The 19995-nt window shown below is 40.2% G+C and overlaps 1 protein-coding gene across 1 annotated transcript in view; it reads left to right on the top strand.

The window, feature by feature from the left end:
* Nucleotides 1–19995, top strand: part of LOC122234887 (lipoxygenase homology domain-containing protein 1-like) — a 129042-nt gene that overhangs the window by 75822 nt on the left and 33225 nt on the right. Inside the window, exon 9 of the mRNA XM_042972887.1 lies at nucleotides 16610–16829. Within this exon, the coding sequence (XP_042828821.1) occupies nucleotides 16610–16829 (220 nt within the window). The remainder of the gene's footprint in view (nucleotides 1–16609; nucleotides 16830–19995) is intronic.

Consider the following 19995-nt stretch of genomic DNA (forward strand, 5'->3'; position numbering starts at 1 on the left):
CTGGCCAACAGATTTTATTGGTATCAACACTTCTGTGCCACAAGTCAAAATTTAGGGTTTTTTTCTTGTTTTCTCTGAGAGTCTTATTGTGGTGATGGTGAGAAGCTATGAAGGGGAAATCTAGTCCCAACTCCTCTAGCTTGAAGGCCAGGAAAGTAAGTCACGGTTTGAGCATGAAGGTGAAGACTTATGCGTTGAACTCTAATTACAGTGTCCCCACCCCCCTTATCCACGGTTCTGCTTTCTGCGGCCTCAGTTACCCATGGCCGACCGTGGTCAGAAAGCAGATGGTCCTCCTGACTTGTCATCAGGTCAGTAGAAGTCAGTGCTGCGTCACAGTGCCTACGTCAGTTACCTCACTACATCTCGTCATGTAGGCATTTTATCATTTCACATTATCACAAGAAGAATTGAGTACAGTGCAATAAGTTATTTAGAGAGAGAGAGACCATATTCACATAACTTTTGTGACAGTGTGTTGTTACAATTGTTCTATTTTATTACGAGTTCTTGTTGTTACTCTCTTACGGTCTCTAATTTATAAATTAAACGATCATAGGTGTGTATGTATAGGAAAAAACATAATATGTATCGGGTTCAGCATTACCTGCGGTTTCAGGCATCCACTGAAATCTAGGAGTCTTGGAATGGATCCCTATGGATCACGGGGTGATTGTGTACCTAAATTGTTTCCAGCAGTTTCCTAAGTCTACTCATGGTGGGCAATCAAATCAGTATCTACCTTGTTCCTGTGGAGTATATTTCACTCTTCTTTACCTGGACTCGGGGACGGAGCTAATTGGCTGCATCTTAGAAGGCTGAGAAAAGAGCTCCAGGCCTTAGGTTTGTCACCTGATTTGGGGGGACTGAGTTTCATGAACAGCCTTCCTGTACACGTTAGGGATGTGCTGGCTCAGTGTCTGCATGCACCCTGAAGACTTCTCTGTCTTTTCTCCTCAACAAGCTCAGTCTCTTCCGGCCCAAGTCAGAGTGACTTCTCCTGTACTCATTCAGTCTATTTTTTTGTGTTACCGTGTCTGTGCTGTACTGTTTAACTGTACCAAAGTGTAGTGTCAGCATTTACAGAAATGGTTAACCTTTGCTCCAAATGCAAATGGAAATACGGTGCCATGGCAAAACCAGGCCACTGCCTGGAGAGCACAGGGGTATTGGAATGGATGCTGTCCACTCTCTTACACTTGGAGCAAAATGACAAAAGCATTCCATTTCAGCAGATGTAAAGGACCTTTTAATTTAATCATCTGTTGTTTAATCATCTGTAACATTGTTTAATTGTTTGCTCTCACGCATGTGTTTGCTCTTACACATGATTAATATTACTTAGTCCCCTGGGAAATACTGTAGAACATTTGAGAGCTGGTCCTCAGAGGTACAGTCACACACATGTGCTCATACATATGACATCCGCACACATTTACTCGATAAAGCGCAGACTATATCCACACAGGGGGTGATAATACAGGAAGTGAAGGGGGAAGGAAGAAAGGAGGAAAGATTGATTTACTCATATGTTTCACCAGGTATACTGTTTCTGGTTTGTTTTGTTTTGTCTTGTGTTCCTATGTGATCAGGTTCACCTCTTGAGATAGGATTGTCCAGCTGTTTTGGGGTGCTATGCGGTGGGAAGTATATGCACTATAAAATCCAAGCATCTTGAGTTAAAATTCCTGCTTGAAATTTAAGGGCCACGGAGCTTTGGGCAAAAGACATCACCTCTCTGAAGCTCAGTTTCCTCTTTTTAAAATGGAGACAATTATGTGTATCTCCTAGGGTTGCTGTAAGGATTTAAGATAACATATGTGAAGTGTTTGGCAGACAATCTCCTTTTCTCAACATGTTCTCATCACTGGCTTATTAGACCAGATAAACATCCTGAATCCTGACTTCGATTTTGATTATAAGACTGGATTCATTTTAAATGAAAACCCCCAAATTCTTATTATTGTAATTCTGAAAAATGGAGTATGAAATTCTCCAAGAAGTTCATGGAATACAAAGAAGGAAGAAAGCTTTTAAGTGACACCAACCTAGAATGAGTGGGCACTCAAAATAAACCAAAAGCAAACAAAACAAAACAAAAGCAACAATGCAAACAAATCAACCCCCGAATAACTCAGAGTAACGGCACTCAGAGTGTTGTCTTTGGTGCCCATATAGCACGTAGTAGATGGTGGTTTCTCTATGGAGAACAGGGTGCGTGATGGATGATCATTAGCACATAAAACCTGGTGTGTTTGCTCAGAACTCACCATGTAAGTTCTGTGGCCAATAGGCCCCGTAATGGGACTCTGTCTGTTGGTGGGAGTCATGAATGTGGAATTTAGTTTCCCAGTTTGCCCCATGAGGTAAGAGCCCTGGTTCTTATGTTTTCAAAGCTTCTCTCTCAGGTGTGCTGGTTACTCAACCCTCTTTCATTTGGTAGAATTTTTACTTTGTTAAGCGGATGTTGGAGAGGTTTACCGTGATCACAAAATGGTGATGCCCATGGGCCCATTAAAAACAGTGGAAATAATGCCTAAAAAACTCCACATACAGGCCAGCCTTTCTTTTGTAATGTAGGTAATTTGATAAACATACACACCCCTCTCTCCCCTAACCCACAACCACAGAATTCTCTCCTTTATGGCCAAATTATTCTTTTACAAGTCTGTTGGTTTATGGGAGAACTATTTTCAAAATATTCTGGGACATATTTGTTGAATGTCTCAAAGTTTTAGAAAAGCTTGTTGTCTAGTTCTCAAGTTAAAATCAAGCCTTAAAACTCTCTTCTTCAAAGGGGATTTTGGAGGTGATGGACGTGTTTATCACTTTGATTTTAGTGATGGTTTCATGGGTATATGCCTATGTCCAAACCCATCAAATTATGTACATTAAATATGTACAGTTTTTGTACATCAACTATAAATAAAGCTGTTAAATACTAATTAGAAACTCTCTTTTACTTTTATTAAATTAAATAAAAAATAACCTATTGACCATTATTTAATTTCCACACCAACTCAATAAAAGTTCACTCTTGATATTCTAGACTATGAATATGTCCAGTATTGATTTGCTATACCCCAGACAACGTAGTTTGATAACAATATTTCTAACGTAAGATGTGAATATTGAAGTAGATTTCCAAGGAAGTCTGGAATTTTCTTCATGGACTGGGATGGTCCATTTGTAGACCTCTTATTCTCAAGATGAATAGACTAGATAACATTGCAAACTGCTCCCCAGCCCTTTAATTCTTGTAGTATTTTCACAATAATATAAATAAATTATAAATATATAAATAATATAAATGTGTGTGGGGAGGGATGGGTGACAGTGAGTGAGAGAGAGAGAGGGAGAGGGAGAATGAAGATTACTAGTTCTGATACTGTAAATTTAAAAAACAGATGCCTGCTTTGAAGTTCTATTTGCTAATGTTAATGTTTTCCAGAACAATAGTTCATATTTGGCTCAGTGGTAGGTAATTATTATAATGGGGATTAACTTATGTCTAGACATGAACAGTTTGCCTTAGCTGCTAATGGGATTATTACTTCTGAAATTTTAATACAACATGGCTATGAACCTGTAGCATACTGATATATCTTAATTTGACCATAACCTTGTCTGCGTGTTACAGATTTCTTGTCTACTAGCTTTGAAATGGCTGCTGAGTCTTAACTCTGTCTTTCACAGGTATAAATGTGAAACCTTGGGGGATTTCACTTACAAAGAAAGATAGACTCTTAAAAATAAAACCCTTACTCTCCAATTACAAGCAATACCAGAGAGAGAAAGACGTATTTAATAAAGTCACTGTAACTACATAGAGATTTAGCTGATGAACTAATTTTGAAAGCTATTCTAAAATGCATAGAACACATAGAAACAAATAGGAGCTTTCCTTTTTCTTTCGTCTCTTTCCTTCCCCCCCCCCCCCCACACACACACACAAAGGAGTTTATTCGAGAATAGCAGAGAATTGCAATTCGGGACATGCAGGAGCTTTCAAAATATGTCTTCATAAAGCTAAGGCCTTGTACAACTAGAGACATGTGGAAAATGCTAAGGGCCATTAAAAGCCAGGAAGAAGACAGGAATGAAGGGATAGACTCCCTGCTTGTGTCAGGTGGATAATGTGAACACAAACCAGGAGAGAGGTGCAGGTACCAAACTATGATGGGATTTCAGTGAGAATGCTGTCTCACCTGGAAATATAAAGGTAGACTTTCAGCCCAAGAAACTAAGGATGTGGCCAGATAAAATATGGGGAAGAGAATGCACCTCCAGATATGTTCACAATCCCTTTTCATTTCCATTTCCAACACCCTAGTCGAGGTCCCCATGTTCTGTCACTCACATGAAGCATTGGTCTCTTACACGGTCCCTTTGCTTCTTCTTTTACTCCCGTGCAGTCTTTCCTTTGCAGAGCAGTCAGTGGAATTTTTTTAAACCGCAAATCAGATCAGGTAATGTCCTGCTTACAGTCCCACCCCTGACAAATGGTACCTATCTGCCTCTTTGTCCTTCACCCGTTCTGTGCTTCTCCTGGCTGCAAAAGCCCATTTAACTTCTTTCTGCTCAAAGCTTGAACAATCCCAACTCGTTCCCACTTTAGGACTTTTAATAGATCATGGTAGCTGTTCCTTCCACATGCGATGCTTTCTCTCCTGATGTCCACCAACCAATATCTTTACATCATCCGCACCTCTGCCTGAACCTCACTTTCTCAGAGAGGCCTTCCCTGGACGTCCTATGTAGAATGGCCACCCATTCATCTGTGTAGGGGACTAAGCACCTCATTGATTTTTTCCCATTTGTGTCTGTTGTCTCTCTCACCCCATTAGGTCTACAAGGGTTGGTACCCTATTTTATTCGTTACTGTCTCTCCCGAGTACCTAGGACAGTGCCTCTCAACAACACATTTGCATGACTGACTGACTGACTGAATGAATGTATGAATGATTAAGAGCTGGGAGAAATCAGAAACAAAGGAGCTTGATACAAATTAGAGTTGGAATGCTTTTGGAAAAGGTGGGGTCAGGTTGGAATTTTGCCCAGGGCTTGGAAAGGTGGAAGAGAGAACTGGGCACATACGCCGGGCTAGGGGATTGGTAGAAGGGCAAGACCTCTGGCCTTTGGAAGCTGGTGAGGAAAGAGTCAGCCTAGAAAGGAACTTATGTGGCGGGAAGTGGTAGGGAATGAGACTACACGGAGTAGTGTCCTATTAATGGCAGAAGGATTTGAAAACTACCCAGAAAGATCAGTGATTCTGACAAATAGAGTATATTCTGTGTATGTGTGTGTGTTGTGTGCAAAATAAAACTGTGTTTACTACAGAGAAAGTGTAGTAAGTCACAACCAATTTTCTAAATGATTTCCTCACTTATATAGGAAAACATTTTGGTGGTGGTTGTTGTTAAATGACTCTAGAAACCCTTATTATTACATCTGTTAATTCTACAGATGTTCATACAGACATAAAGTAAAAGATTTTTCTCTAAAACCAATATACACTCTTCATTTTAATATATTAGACTTGGGTTGTAGTATTATAGAATTCTACTTGCGGAAAAGGTCATAATTACTATGTGGCCTATTTTATTTTATTTTCACAAAAGAACCATGAAACCCTTTTCGTGATTGGGAAATGTGACAGTTCCTTATAGAGCTTGTATTTCCTGTCATAAAGCTTGACCAACCCAAATGCTTACAACCTGGGTTTCTCTATTAAATAAGAAAAAAAAAAACACATAGAAATAAAAACTCAACCATTTTGAACATTGCAAAGATGCAATGTGTTAACAATTGCTGAGATCACTTTCTCATACCAAGGTCATTTTAAGCTGCCTTGGTCAGGATTGAACTTGACTGACAGTTTTGAACCAAATGTGTGCTGGAGGCCTGCGTTCTTAATTTGCATGCTTCCTGTGCAACCTTGGACTAGCTACTTTAGCTCAATTTCCTCAACTGTGAAATGGATTCAATAAACAGCGTCTTTGCAAAAATGCAAACTGTAGCTGAAATAAGCTGTACGTTAATGATGGCCTGTTCTGACAGGAGATTTCCTGTCCTCTCACTTCTATCAACACTAAGACATGCTATTTTATAAAAATCCCTCAGATTTATTTAGGTTGAGACTTTCTGTTCAGAATGGCATCTATCTCCCCACAAATGCATGAAGATTCAGTAGCCCTGAGACATTTCAGCACCAAAAACTAAGGATAGCAATAGACCTCTTGATGCAGAAGGGCATCTACGTGGAGCTGAGTCAGAATGCCAGGCTCAGCTTTGCTTCAGGAGAGCAGCTGCCCGGGGAAAGGTCATGAGGCCTGGGGTAGTTAACCCTGCAGAGTCTTAGGGTGAACGCCCACTGGACAAGCCAGCTACTGGTTTTCCCCCCTGGGGAACTCCTTTGAGAGGCAAATTACTATTTGTTCTGCTTTGTCTTGAAGCCATAGGATGTTTTCTGCCAGGATCTCAGAACGAGGTAGATACTGCAAATCCCAGGAGACTGGAGCAAAAAAAAATGTAGGAGGAAATTGGCAGTGATAGACTGCATTCTGTGAGGTGGAGTCTTTAGGAGCAGAGCCCTGGAGATGGGGCTGGGAGCCTGCAGGGAGCAGTCTGTGCTCAGGGGCTTGGAGGTTAGAAGGAGGGCTGGGGTGCAGTGGGATCAGGACAGTGCAGTGCCCTCCTGCAGGGCCCAGAACACGTTTGGGAGATTGGTGTCCTCACAAGAGGAAGAGAAGCCATGGTCTCCAGGAATCCACACAAGAGGAAACAGCAAGATGAGACGTAGAGCCGGCGATGTCTTCAAGACAAACAATGCAACAGTAGAGTGACAGTTCACATGTAAACCGGAGGAGTGCGAGATAGCACCCCCCACGATTGAATCAGTGATTGAATCAGTGATTGATCATGCCAGCAGTGATCCCCTAGAATGAAATGAGAGAAAATGGAGAAAAGAAGGCAGGGGGAGAGGATCACGAACAGAAAGTAAACCAAGGTGTTTTGGAAAAAGAAACGAGAATAGGTAATAATGGCCATAAAAAATGATGGAACAAACTTTGTAGAGCTATGGAAAGATTATCCTATGTAAATGAAAGAGCTCTTCAGATTATACACAAAACCAGTAGAAAGGGACCCCCATCAGACACACCTTAGCAGCTTTTTGGAATGCTAAGATAACCCTGTAGATGTCTGTCCAAAAAAATAGATGCTGCCAAACCATACAAAAAAAATTTACATAAACATATGGACACCAATTTCAGTAGACTTCTACGTCTCAAAGAAATTATATTATTGGGGCACCTGGATGGCTCAGTCGGTTCAGCATCCGACCTCGGCTCAGGTCATGATCTCACGGTTCACGGATTCGAGCCTCGCGTCGGGCTCCGTGCTGACAGCTCAGAGCCTGGAGTCTGTTTCAGATTCTGTCTGTCTGTCTGTCTGTCTTCCACTCCCCCGCGGTCTCTCTCTCTTTCTGTCTCAAAAATAAGCATTAAAAAAATTTTAAAGAAATTCTATTATTTATGGATTTGATTCCATATTCTGCTTTACTGTGTAACAGAGGCCAATTTAATACTTTCCCAAACTCTGCCTTCTGATTTGTAGAAAGGGGGTACAGATATTAACTTCCTATGTTGGTTGTGGGGATGAAAGTATCAGCAGAGGCAGCCTCGGTGGTGGTGGATGAAATTTCAGACCCTAGGAAAGGTAGGGAGCATAACTTAATGTATTCACTTGGAAATGTTAGTACGAACTCATGACCTTAAAAAGATGCGTATTTTCTGGTCTGTCTCCACTAAGTGTCACTACAGCAGCCACATTTCCACCACCTGAAGCTCTCAGATGTCCCACATCTGTGTTTTGTCTCTGTGTTTTGTCTCTAATGTGTTTTGTCTCTAAACGCACGCTACTAAAAAGAATCAGAATACCTGCGTACGAAATTGATTCCATGTCTTTGAGCCAAAACAAAAACAAAAACACCCCAGAATTGGCCTGGAGTATCCTTTTGTTGTCTGGAATCCCAATGATAACTTCAAAAATGTCAAGGGCAGTGCCGAAGGACAAATTTAAAAGGGGCCTGCACTAGCTAAGCTGCAAGTACCATCTTCATAATAGTGATAATAATCATAATAGTTAATTGAAAAAAGTGGAGACTGTGAACAGCTATGAATTAGTAATTATATTCAAAAGAGAAAAGTGGGTATAAAACGCACAAAATGTAGTTATAATACAAAGAAGGGTGTATATAATAGTGTATGTTTAATTATTTACCGATTTTAATAAATAAAGGAGTGTTAATAAATGGGATTCCTGTAAAGCCCTGTGCCGTGTGAAATTTTAATAAATTCACTTCAATAAAAGATGTAAACAATCTGCAAAATGCAACAGAAAAAAATTACCCAGAGAGTAGCATATTTGGTTGCAGGAATCATTTTTCAAAATATCCACTGTGATTTTGGATAATGTTGATGTCATTCATAGCATCGTTTCTATTACCTGGAATATAAAAGAAAGAAATTGGAAAAAAAAATGAATCATTAACAATTTAATTTAAATTATGAGTAAATTCAAACTCTCTTACATTTTGCAAATTGTTTCTATCTTATATAGATGCAAATGTACTAAAATTAAAACTGCACATTTAATTTCTCTTATGGATATATCGAATATATGAGTATTTTGTTACTTATTTTAATTATGTATCTATTTATAAGTACAAAAATGTATGTATTTCTGTCTGTGTGGGAAGGGAGGAAACAATAGAATTGTAATTCAAATAATCCAGGAAAAAGTAGATATTATGCTGAGCTGAAGAAGGTCTGCCTTCACCTGCTGACATCAGAATTAAAGCAGTAGGTCACTGTGTGCTCCAAAAATGGCAAATTAGCCAAATGCCTAGAGGAGAAATAAATGTGGACAAATTCTCTTATCTCCTAAGAGACGAGGCCTCTAGATGGTCTTGCTAATCGTAACAAAATGCTAGTAAGTACGTATTTGTTGACCTTTTTATTATTATATAATTATAGAGTCACAGGAAGTTGCAAAGAAAGTTCACAGAGACCCCATGCACCCACTTTCCTTCCCGTGGATTCACCTTACACAGTCACAGTTCAATATCAAACCAAGATTTCAGCATTTGTACAATCCGTGTGTATAGTTACGTGTCGTTTTATCAGGCGTGTAGATTCACGTAACCACCACCACAGTCATGACACGGAATCATTTTATCCCCCCCAAAGGTCTCCCTTGTGCCGTTTCTTTACACTCCCAGACCCCACTGCCGCTCATGCACCATTCCCAACAAACACTGTTCTGTTTTCAATCTCTATTACCTTGTCATCTTGAGGACGTTATATAATTGGAATCATACAGCTACATTAGGCTTTTGTTTTTCATTTAGCACAGTGCCCCTTGAGATCCACCCAAGTTGTGGCCTGTATTGGTAGTTTTTTTTCCTTTTTGTGGCTGAGTAGTAGTCAATGTCAGCTACTCTGGCACTGGTGAAGGTGGAACCGGAATACAGAACTGACCACAATCTGTTTACATTTGTCCAAGATGTATCAAAAGTTATGAAAAAAATCCAGAAAAAAAAAAATCTCTGGTGTGTTGGAATAAGTCAGAGATCCATGGTATGGGACAATGGTTTTAGCCTTAATCACACAACCCTTTTTGTAAAGATGACAGCATTTGTTTCCCAACAGAATTCATTCACTCTCAAAAATACAGATGGTATAATAAGGTAAAAGCCATTTGTTTCCCATTCATTTGGGCAGCACTAATTGGATTGCATATCATTACTAAATTTTTAAAAAAACAACAATGGGGGCGGGGGGCGCCTGGGTGGTTCAGTCGGTTAAGTGTCCGACTTCGGCTCAGGCCATGATCTTGCACTTTGTGAGTTCAAGCCCCCCCCCCGCCCCCACTGTCGGGCTCTGTGCTGACAGTTCAGAGCCTGGAGCCTGCTTAGGATTCTGTGTCTCCTTCTCTCTCTGTCCCTCCCCTGCTCATGCTCTGTTTCTGTCTGTCTCTTAAAAATAAATAAACATTAAAACAAATTAAAAACGTAAATAAAAAGCAACAACTGGGAGGTACGATTAAGAACTTTTTTCTAGTTCCTGGGGCTTGGCTATTTACTAGGAGTATGTCATAGCAAATTATCATAGTTTTGCAAATTAACATCAATTTTTTTCATCCAGCAGAATTTTGAGAGCAAAAAGAATGAAAGAAACATATGAAAATTTAAAAATATCGGGGGCGCCTGGGTGGCGCAGTCAGTTAAGCGTCCGACTTCAGCCAGGTCACGATCTCGCGGTCCGTGACTTCGAGCCCCGCGTCAGGCTCTGGGCTGATGGCTCGGAGCCTGGAGCCTGTTTCCGATTCTGTGTCTCCCTCTCTCTCTGCCCCTCCCCCGTTCATGCTCTGTCTGTCTCTGTCCCAAAAATAAATTAAAAAAAAAAAAAATTAAAAAAAAAGAAAATTTAAAAATATCAAAAATTAAATTATTTATTCAACAAATGTTATATTCATTTTTATATGCCAAATGCTTATATATACTAAGGGTACAGAAAGGAAAAGAGAGCTTAGGTCCTCACAAAGTTGAGTCCAGTGGAGAAGATAAAGTCAACAACCAAAAAATACCAAATACTGAAGTTTTCTCAAAAGATTAAGACTAGAGTGCGTAATGTATCCACAATTAGCTTAGAGCTAGTAGCTTCCAAATCTTTAGAGACTCTGGGTAGCCAGTTGTATGAGAAGCTGTTTACCCTGAAAGATGAGGTCAGTGTCAGGGACTGGGTACTGGGAAAACCTGGTCACATCTGAGATAATGAGGTGCTTTAAATCTTTTAAGACTGGTGAGACCAGGGCTTTTGAACTTGACTTGTGACTGGCACCAACAATAAAAAAATAAGGCATTCTTCAATTCAGGCACTCTTGTCTGGTTTCAGAAGGAAGCCTAAACATTTTAGGACACAGGGTTCCCCCCTTTAAAAAAAATCTATTATTTACTCATTGAGTCAGGAAACGTTTCTTTTGCAGCTCTTTCAAGGGGAATGACATTGGCATACAGAAAACGCCAGAGGGCAGCGCTTCTGGAAAAGTACTCGCCAATGATAGCCAATGAATAATTACGGGCCTATCAGGACTTCCTATCTCTTTGGGGGGCGCCCTGGGACTGATTAACATCCGGAATGTTTGCCTAAGACTGGCGGAGGAGAAAAGCATCTTAGTTTTTATTTTCCTGTTGTATAATGTAACAAGTTGTTTATGCTTTTGGTTTTTGTATGTTTATTTTTAGCGGCGTGACTTACTTTCTCTTAAAAATTTACCCTGATAATGTTCAGTGTTTCTTTTTTTTTAATTTTTTTTTTTAATGTTTATTTATTTTTGAGAGAGAGAGAGACAGAGTGTGAGTAGGGGAGGGGCGGAGAGAGCGGGAGACACAGAATCGGAAGCAGGCTCCAGGCTCGAGCCGTCAGCACGGAGCCCGACGGAGCCCGACGGAGCCCGACGGAGCCCGACGGAGCCCGACGGAGCCCGACGGAGCCCGACGGAGCCCGACGGAGCCCGACACGGGGCTCGAACTCACAGACTGTGAGGTCATGACCTGAGCTGAAGTGGGACGCTTAACCGACTGAGCCACCCAGGTGCCCCTAATGTTCAGTGTTTCTAACATACTAGAGCCCAGGTTTCCAGTCTACACTTCCACATTCCTGTCCGGAGCTTTTAAGCCATAATGTTCTTTTTGAAAGACAATAAATACGTAACATGAGATATCTGTATAAATTGAGACATGGGGTGGGGGGGGGGGGAATGCCCCCAGATGGGATTTCAGTGATCACACAGCTAATTTGTGTTCCAGTATGCTTTTTCCAAACTATGGAAGTGTTCTTAAACAGAGAATACAGACTTTGCAGGCCATGGAATTGTCTTCCAGAATAGCATTTTTGTAAAAATAATTCCTTCGCCATTTATTGAAAAAAATACTGACGTTTGCATGAAGAGATTTAGCATCTCCAAGTTAGAAAAATCCAACTGGTCAGTAATTCCATATGCAAAAATGTCTGGATTAAGATCTACGTCTAAAAGCAGATACCTGATGGTAGCTATATTTGTGGTGAGCACAGCATAACATATAGAGGAGTTGAATCACTATGTTGTACACCTGAAACGAATGTAACATTGTGTGTCAATTCTACTCAAAGGAAAAAATTTTTTTTTAATTTGCTACCATTTTTTTCTGCAAACAAACAAACAAAAAAAAAAAAACCCAACACTAGATATCTGAAGAAGGAATATGTTTTTTCCATAAACTTTTTGTATGACTATTTCACAGATCCCCCAGTCATGTTGTTTTTCTAGAAAATACAGGTTATTCCTTCAAAGTTCTGTATCTGAACATTCTCTAATAGGCTATACAACTTTTAGCGTACAAAAGCCTTCGTCTTTGGAAAGGGAGGATATGCATTGTATTGTGCAATTTGCAAAAGGAATGTATTTTATTCAAGTTCATTTCTTGGCTTTGAGAATCTTTTCTGCTATTTTTTGCATGACTATTTCCATTTTCATTGACAAATGAAAATGGCCTTTTTTTTTGTGATAATCCTCAAATTCTTTCTTGAGTACCCCTCAAATTACTACCTCATTTTCCCAACTATTTCAATCATGGGAGCTCCAAGAAAAGGGGTGGTCTGAACACAAGGTACAGTGCAAGTCCTGGTTATTCTTTAGAGACCTCTCCACACCTCTCAATTCTCTTCTCTGTCCTGAGACCTGCGTGGGCTGGCGGTCTATGAATTACAATGTGTTTTCACAAGATTATCTAATTTGGTCCTTACAAAAGCCCTCTTTTTACAAAGAGAAACATGAGACTCGGGGATATGAAATGACTGACATGAGAGCCCTCAGCCTCGGGCCTGGTTTTCCGATGACGGGCTCTGTGCTTTTCCTCTCATGCTCTGCTTCTGAGAACTAGCCCCCTGATCTATTAGGCCTACCCCGTGGTCAGGGATCCCATGCCAGCCAGCCCTGGGGATTCCGCTGGCTGCTGAGGACCTGATGGGGGGAGAGGACTGACCTTACTCCGTTTATCTCCTTCTCCCATCTGCCCGGCTCAGTGCTGGAAGGTCAAAGGCACGGAAAAAGAATGCCTGCAGGATTGAAGCATATGGACTTTAGTGGCCTTCTCCCTGCTGTATTTTTCACCTACTTCCTTCCATCGCCCTTTAGTTAAGAATAATAATAATTACTAAGATCACCACTCTTTGTTAAGGACCTAGTGTGTGTTTATTTGACAAGTTTTCGCTAATTAATTATCTTCGCAGTCTCTCACTAAAGTGATTCTTAATTACTCCATTTTGTAAATGAGGGAACTGAAGTTGAGAGAGGTGGAACTTCCTCAAGATCCCAGTGCCAGGAGGTCTCGGTACTTGGGTTTGCGGGGCGTCCCTTTGTGTGCTTAGGTGTGGTGCTCTGTCCTCCAGCCCAAGTAGCTGCTCCTGGGCCGTTTCCTGGCAATGGCATCTGCATTTGCCAAGTACCTATGCATACCCGGAAGGGTACTAGACTCTGTTCAAAGGGAGGGAATAAAACCTAGAGTTGTAAAATTTCAGGAACAATAATCTCAGATTCAAGCAGTACGTTCACTCTCCTTGGTTTCGCTCATACTGTTTTCTGTCTTCTCTCCTTCATAGACACGCTGCTTATTCCTCAAGGTCCAGATTCCTTGCTACCTGCCCCACCTGTACTAAACCATCTCATACTTTTCTTGCTTTATTTCTCACTTTGAACGTATTGGATTAGTGGTTCACAGGAATGCGAGAGCTGGTTTTTTCCCTGTTTATATGCTTGCTTAGAGCAGTGTGTGTTTGTAATACAAATTTGTTAAATGTTTAAAATGGTTTAACTTACTTAGTCTAGTTTAAAATATTCTTGGGAGTAGTATGTATGATAAACAGAATAATTTTTTTAAAATGTGGGTATACAAAGTCCTTTATTTTCTTACTTAAACTCAATATAGACTTAATCCATTTTCAAGTACCCAAATCAGACATTTTCAGATAACATTTTTTTAGATCTTCATGTTCTGGTTATGTTGTCGTTTATTGATATCCTTATGATTTTCAATATGTGACATTACAGCGATGGGAATGGGCTATATTTCTTCTGCCTTTCTCTTTCTGACCCTGTATCTAGCAATCCATATGCCTTTTTTGGTCCTCAGGTTGAAAAAATTTTTATTTTAATCTGTGACCACATACGACTTTAAGCATAATTTCCTTTCTGGAGAATAACTGAGCCATGATGGGGTCCATCTGTATGATGAAAAGCCATCCTACATTATAGAATAACTTTGTGTGCGTTTTCAAGTGTGGAAGTTAAATGGAGAAAACTAAAAACAGTTACGTGCAAGAATAATTTCTTGGCATATTGCATTTGAACTTTACTAAAGTTGAGGTGACCCAGGTTGACTACGTTAAGCCAGAACAAAGAGTTCCAAATCCGTTTGGCTAACATGTTAGAAGTAATTTGGGTACAATCTATAGTACTAGCCAGACTGTGGTACAGTCATTCGGTTCTGATTGTATTGGCTAACCCATGCACACATCGTGTGTGAATGATGATTTAGTTTCTAGATGCCACCATTTGGTTTTTGTTTACAATGACCTATTTTTACCATCAGGGAAAGACATAGGCTTTATTCATTTCAATTTTATATGTGATGCCCAAATACTAATTTTAATTTCCTACTGTGAATGCTGGACCCTGTCTTTAGATTAATCTTGTCTTTACATTAGGTAAATTTAGGAATTTTCTAATTAGCACACAACTCTGATTGATAAAACAATGGCTGCTGATACTTACTGAGTGCTAGTGTAGACTTTATAAGGTTTGTACTATTATAGTGTTCAGATGGGGACGCGGAAGCTTAGAAAAGTGGACATACTTGCTGCCATTTACACAACCAGCAAGGGCAGGGGAACTTTCAACTCCAGATTTCACTTCAAAAACCAGGGTTTTAGCCACAACACAATTTTGCCTTTGAGCAGATTTTGAGATGTGCCCTCTATTTTCTCTCCTTCTTTCCACCATCTGCAACTGTAACTCTGTAGGAGGCTAGTTATCTATACTGAGCACCAATATTAGGATTTTCTACATGAGAGTATTTTTACAACCACTTTGTTCCAGAAATAATAGGAGGTGCCCAATTATTTAGCTCAACTCTGTTGAACTCTTGTGCATCCTGACCAAAAGGAATTTTGGCTGCAGGACAGAATTTATTCACAACAATTATCACCCATACAGCAACCCGAAATTATATTACCAGTAAAAAATATTTTAGTAGAAAAAAAATGTGGTAGGTCTGCATAAACTCTGGAGGAGTAACTTCCTGTGGCCATGTGAATGTTTCTGGTAATACTAATACCAAAGGGGAGAAAAGAAGTTAGGTGGAGGGAGACAGAATACCAGAAGCAAATGAAATTGTTTCTAATTACAGTGTTTCATGGTATGTAACTTAAGTACCTTAAAATAGGGAGATGAGCCTGATGAATCTCGGTGGGCCTAATCTAAATCGCATGAGCCCCTAAAAGCAAATATCTTTCTCCTGCTGGTAGTGGACGGAAAGCCAGGGATGCCAAGCATGACGAGGGGTCAGAGATGGCTTGGAGATGAAGGGTTGGCTTGGAGATGAAGGGTTACGTGTCAAGGAAGAGGAACCTCAGTTCTAAATCCACAGGGAACTGGATTCTGCCACCAACCTGGATGAGCTTAGAAGCAGAATCCTCCTCTGAGTCTCCAGAGAAGAGCCTAGTTCAGCCCATACCTTGGGTTCATCTCGTGAGGCCCTGAGCAGAGAACACAGTTGAGCCACACGGTGCCTGGGTTTCTGACCCGTAGGAATGAGAGGCAATGAAGGTCATTGTTTGCAATAGAAAACTGATGTGGTAGAATCATCGATCGATTTTTTTTTCATATGAAAAGAAAAATATTGTTCCTTCTGAACTGTGAATGATACTTGATGATAGTTACCATGTCGGGTAATTAGTTGTTTGGTGAGGTGCAGAGGAACATAAGGCGGAATTACTTGTTAATCATGTTACCTACACTGTTGGCTACGTTGTCATCTCTCCAGTACCACTGTTTCAGGGCTACGTGGTGAGCCCTAGCGTAAATCCAGAAGCATATATATATGGTTTCTTTTCCTCAGGATCCCTCCCTAATGGGAATATCCAATCTCTTATAGACACCAGAGAAATAGATTCTCTTCTTCAGGCCTAACTACCGAGTGAGTCGTGTATATCAGTGATCACAAGAAAACATTTATTTTGCAAGGTAATAACAATGAGTTGTTAAAAGAAAAAAAAGATGTCGTGAAGGCTAACTGGATTTAATCTGTTGGTTTCTCCATGGTCAATGGGCTCACGCTTTGCCATACGTAACAGCATTTCACAGTGTTACAAGTAAATCTAAGGAAAATGAGTAAGGAGTATGTGTGGGGAAAATAGTGAGTTCAAAACTGAATATGGATTTTTGATTTGAAAAATCGAATCAGAAATGTGGGGACTTTCATTTCCCCTTTTTTTCCTTTGTGTGGCAGATTGATCTTAAAGATATTGGTGAAATCTATAAAATACGCATTGGACATGACAACAGTGGACAGGATCCCGGGTGGTGTCTAGAAGAAATTAGCCTTGAAAATATAGACACGTGTGAGGTGTTTTGTCTTACTGTCGACTCCTGGATTGCCGAGAATGAAAATAATGGAAGTACGTGGAAAGAGATACTCACTGTAAGAACCAATAAGGCACCTTTGCCAGGTATATAATTTCCTTTCCTTCGCGATACGTATTAAAAATTAAAACTGTTGAGATGATTTAGAACAGAGATGGGCAACCTTTATCTGGAAAGGGCCAGGCACTAAATATATTATGCTGCCTGGGCCATAAAGTCTCTCCAAACTTCCCAGCCTTGCCAGGGTTGTGAGGCAGCTGCTGTAGATAATATGTAAACTAATGGTGTGGCTGCATGCCAAGAGAACTTTATTTGTGGACACTGAAATTGGAATTTCATGTAAGTTTCATTTGTCAAGAAATACTATTCTGCTTTCAATTTTTTTTTAACCATTAAGAAAAGTAAAGAAAAGCATTCTCAGCTCCTGTATAAAAACAGGTGCTGGCAGATTTGGCCCGTAGGCCATAGTTTGCCTACTCGTGATTTAGAATATTAGGCTTTAAGATTAACGCTTGTGTGGCCATTCAGAGGTGAAAATGTATATGCAAGGATGTATGTGTGTCATCAATTCATCCTTCTGTAAACTGTTTTGCTAGCCACCTTAGTGTGGCTTTCTTCTTGGCTATACTATGTGAACAAACATAAGCAGTCATGGATTTAGGAGCACCCGAGTTCCCTTACTCAGTTTTGTTTTGTTTTGCCTAAAAGTGAACTGACACATTGCTTTAATTGTCTTTCCATCCATTCCCTGCATCTCTCTGGCAGCCATCTTATTTTTTGCCTCCACTGCTGTAGTGAAAATGTTCTCTCTCAATGGATACTGATGGCCATTGTGTTCCAAGTTCAGTGACGCGCGTGTGTGTGTGTGTGTGTGTGTGTGTGTGTGTGTGTGTGTGTTCTTGGTGTCCTAGATCTCTCCACTGTATTTGACACTGTTGATTTCATATTTAAAGAGGCGGAGATTTCTAGAGGCTCTGGAACCAGGCACACTTGAGTTAGTCTTGGTTTGGTGATGTGTTTAGCTGTGTCACCCTGGGCAATATACTTAACTTCCCTTAGCCGGAACGACTTCATCTATGAAAGGAGATAAAAATAGTACCTATGTCATGGGATTATTTTGGGTACATGAGATAATGCACTTAGTTTTCAGGGTAATGTGCTTATAACGCTTTGTTCCTGGCACATAGTAATCATTCAATAACCACTAGCTTTTACCATCATTGTTCTTAAACACCTCTCCAACCCTGACCTCTGTCACATGAAGCCAACCTAGGGCTTCACTGTTTTCTCTATTTTTTTTTCTGTTCCTATCACTGGTTCCATTTGGTCCTTTTTCCTTGAACATATGGATTTAAATGCTTGATTCCTCCCTGCCCTTTTGAGGCTCTCTCTAACTTTTGTTGTTAACTCTACAGAGAGGTGTAATTCTTCTTCATCTTCAGCCCCGTCCTCTCCCTTGCCTTGAGCCCCAGTGTTCCAGTAGATGATTCGCCACCTCATCATCTCTAATACCCATCCGTGGTCTGTTTAGCCATTCCACACAAGTAAAGGTAAACAGATGTATGCAAACAGGTAGAAAGTGCCAAACGTGTGCCACGAGTACCGAGATCCGGAGGATATAAACATGATCCAGGAAGGGCTCCCATTCCCCAGAAGTTGCTCAGTTTTGTGGTTTCAGTTCTTATTTTAGCTCTGATGACTCCCCTCTATCTGCCTTCTCATCAGTTTCTTCTCTTCAACTCCCCTCAGGAGCCCTCACTCCGTAGCTCACTGATGCTTTGAACCCACCACACCCCCTAAGAGAAGTCACCATCCCTGCCCCTCCACTTTAGCCTGCAAGGAGAGCCTGCTCTTTCTATACCAAGTTCATATTGATTAGCCTTATCTCCCAGCAGGGGCTCCATTTTATATTCTCGATCCCTGTTAGGTTGATGTTTGGCACAGGACACAGAAGCTGTATGCCACAGAAATACTTGTAGGTTAATTCAGATATAGCAAAATAAAAGACTTAGGATAATGCCAGCTTAATGAAAGAAGTATTTAATATTAATCCTTGATGTTTGTGTATAGTTTGACTGTTTGCAAAGGCATTTGCTCATAGAAGATCTCATTTAATACATGAATCTCCAGATCCTGACAGTTTTAGTTGCCCTTCAGTCATGTGGGGTGGCACTAGAATCTGGGGGTGTCTAAAAGACTGAAATGGAAAAGATAAAAGGGTCTTAAGAAATTACAGGTCAATACCCCTGATGAACATAGATGCAGAAACGCTTAACAATGTATTAGCAAACTGAATTCAATAACACATTAGAAGGATCATACACCATGATCAAGTGGTGTTTATTTCATGGGTGCAAGGATGGCTCAACATCCGCAGATCAGTTAATATGATATACCACATTACCAAAATGAAAGATAAAAATCACATGATCATCTCAATAGATACAGGAAAAATATTTGACAAAATTCAACACCCATTTATGGTAAAAATTCTCAAAAAAGGGGGTTTAGAGGGAAGGTGCTTCAACATAATAAAGGCCATCTGAGACAAGCGCACGGCTAACATCATGCTCAGTGGTGAGAAGCTGGAAGATCAGGACCAAGACAAGGGTGCCCACGCTCACCATTTTTATTTAACGTAGTACTGGAAGTCCTAGCCAGAGCAGTTAGGCAAGAAAAAGAAATAAAAGGCATCCAAATTGGAAAGGAAGAAGTAAAACTGTCATTGTTTGCAGCTGACATATATCTAGAAAGCCCTAAAGATTCTATCAAAAGACTGTCAGAACTAATAAATGAATTAGGTAAAGTTGCAGGATACAAAGTCAATACACAAAACTCTGCTGCATTTTTTGATACTAACCACAAACTATCAGGAAGAGAAATTAGGAAAGCGATCCCACTTACAATTGCATCAAAAAGAACAAAATACATAGGAATAAATTTAACCAAGGAGGTGAAAGACCTATATTTTGAAAACTACAACACATCAATGAAATAAATTGAAGAAGACACAAATAAATCGAAAGATATTCCAGTGCCAAAGCAATCTTGAGAAAGAAGAACAATCTGGAGGTGTTACGCTCCCTGATTTCAAACTACATCATAAAGCAATCAAACGAGTGTGGCATTGGCATAAAAACTGACCCATCTATCAATGAAACGGAATAGAGAGCCCAGAAATAAACCCACATATATATGGTCAATTAATTTATGACAAAGGAGCCAAGAATATACAGTAGGGAAAGGACAATC

The sequence above is a fragment of the Panthera tigris genome, chromosome F2 (genome assembly GCF_018350195.1).
Source record: "Panthera tigris isolate Pti1 chromosome F2, P.tigris_Pti1_mat1.1, whole genome shotgun sequence".
Classification (NCBI taxonomy): domain Eukaryota; kingdom Metazoa; phylum Chordata; class Mammalia; order Carnivora; family Felidae; genus Panthera; species Panthera tigris.